The following is a 1,722-nucleotide window of genomic DNA, read 5'->3' as shown; positions in this document are numbered from 1 at the left end:
AGGGGGCTTTGGGCGCGGCCGCGCCGGCGCGGGAAGTAAGTTGGAGGGAAGCGAGGAGCTGCGGGGCCCGGGGCTCCCGGGGGCTTGGCTGCGGCCTGACGCGGCGTGGGCGGGAAGGGCAGGGCTGCGGGCCCGTGTGCGTTTCCCTCCGGGCCCCGAGCGCAGAGTGTCGTGGCCTGGCCGCGAGCGCGAGGGAGAGTCCCGGAGAGCCACTCACGGGTCTGTGTCTCTTGTGTTTTCTTTCTCCTTCAGCCGAAACAACTTCCCGACAAGTGGCAGCACGACCTTTTCGACAGCGGCTTCGGGGGTGGCGCAGGCGTCGAGACGGGTGGGAAACTGCTGGTGTCAAACCTGGATTTCGGAGTATCAGACGCTGATATTCAGGTAAGGGGGGGGGTTCTCGGTGGGCAGTTGACCCCTCACGGACTCGGTCCCGTTCGGGAGATGGCCTTGAATCCCCTCCCACCCTAGACCAGTGAGCCCTCCAGGCCCCGTGAGGAGCGGCGGGAGGCAGAGCAGAGGTCACTGCAGTGCGAAGCCCCACGAGTAGGTCAGTGTGTTGGAAGACAGGCCCCCAGCCTAGCGTGAGGAGCTGCCGCTCTTCCTGAGGTGTCCAAGGTGTTCCCGCAGCGAGAGGTGGCTGTCCTGTGTTTTCTCGCCTTACTGACTCAGCCGGGAGCCAGGATGTTCGTTTTGATTATTTTGCTTTTGTTTTAATGATTTGTTGGGAGAAGATCTTTTTCTCTGTAAACTCTTAGAGCAGGAGCAGGATGGTGCTGGGCGCCCTTCCTGCCCCGTGCCCAGGCTGCGTGTGTCACGGAGCTTGTGCCCTGGCTGTGCCCTGGTCCTGCTAGTGGCGTGGTTTCAAACCCATCCTTGTTTGGAGCTTCTTTTTTTCTTTGGTTTCTTTTTTTCCCCCCTTCTTTTCTTTTCCTTTTTTTCCTTCTTTTTGATTGGACTCCAAAGGCACATAAACGTATGTTCTGCTTAAGTGAAGGCATTTGGAGGATCGGTCCCAGAGCCGGCTGGGTCAGGGTGCCGGGCCTTCCTGGCTTCCATGTCCCAGAGCCCCACTGTTTGTTTGACTGGGAGGACAGAGCGAGGCTGGTGAGCACTCACGGTGTCTCAACACTTTTTTTAAGGTGGTTTCTGGCCTCCACTGGAAACCGCTTTTGGTGAACTCCACTTCCCGCTGTGTGCCTGCGGCCGGAGTAGCCCCACACTCTGGGTTCCCTCTCCAACTCCCAGCCTGCCTGAGGTCAGGGCAGTTTCCATGGCAGCGCTTGACTTCAGCCTTTGCGGCAGGCTTGAGTAGGAGGAGAGGGAAAGGTGAGCCAGAATCTGCCCTGGGGGAGGGGCTGGGTCAGGGCTCCCGAATCAGCGGGCCCTGTGAGCTGGTTCACATGACGGATAGCATCCCTTGCTCTGTGATCTTGGCCTTTGCTGTTTCTTGGTACAGTCCTTGGGTGTGTTGTAAATTTTCCTCCGTTGAAGAAGATAGCAACTTAACATTGTGCCCTTCACTGGTGGGCTTTGCGGTCCTTTACCTGCGTCCTGATACGGATGTCAGGTCCCCAGGCTGGCAGGAGCCCTCAGGCCCGGCTGCTCCTGGAGGTGCCTTCCCGTCCGCCCCTCCTTCCCCCCAGTGTGCACTGCCCTGCCCCCATACGTGTCTGCCTCCCAGGGAAAGAACCACTCCCCCCCCCCCAAAAATGAAAGAAG

General features: G+C 59.4%; 1 protein-coding gene across 1 annotated transcript in view; it reads left to right on the top strand.

Annotated features, from left to right (window-relative positions):
• The window catches only part of ALYREF (Aly/REF export factor), an 11,612-nt gene that overhangs the window by 222 nt on the left and 9,668 nt on the right, over positions 1-1,722 (top strand). The window contains exon 2 of the mRNA XM_077756525.1: positions 161-384. Within this exon, the coding sequence (XP_077612651.1) occupies positions 161-384 (224 nt within the window). The remainder of the gene's footprint in view (positions 1-160; positions 385-1,722) is intronic.

This window comes from Crocuta crocuta, unplaced genomic scaffold (assembly GCF_008692635.1).
Source record: "Crocuta crocuta isolate KB4526 unplaced genomic scaffold, BGI_CrCroc_1.0 scaffold50, whole genome shotgun sequence".
NCBI lineage: Eukaryota > Metazoa > Chordata > Mammalia > Carnivora > Hyaenidae > Crocuta > Crocuta crocuta.
Note: the sequence above shows the minus strand (reverse complement) of the source record. Positions and strands in the feature narration are given on the sequence as shown.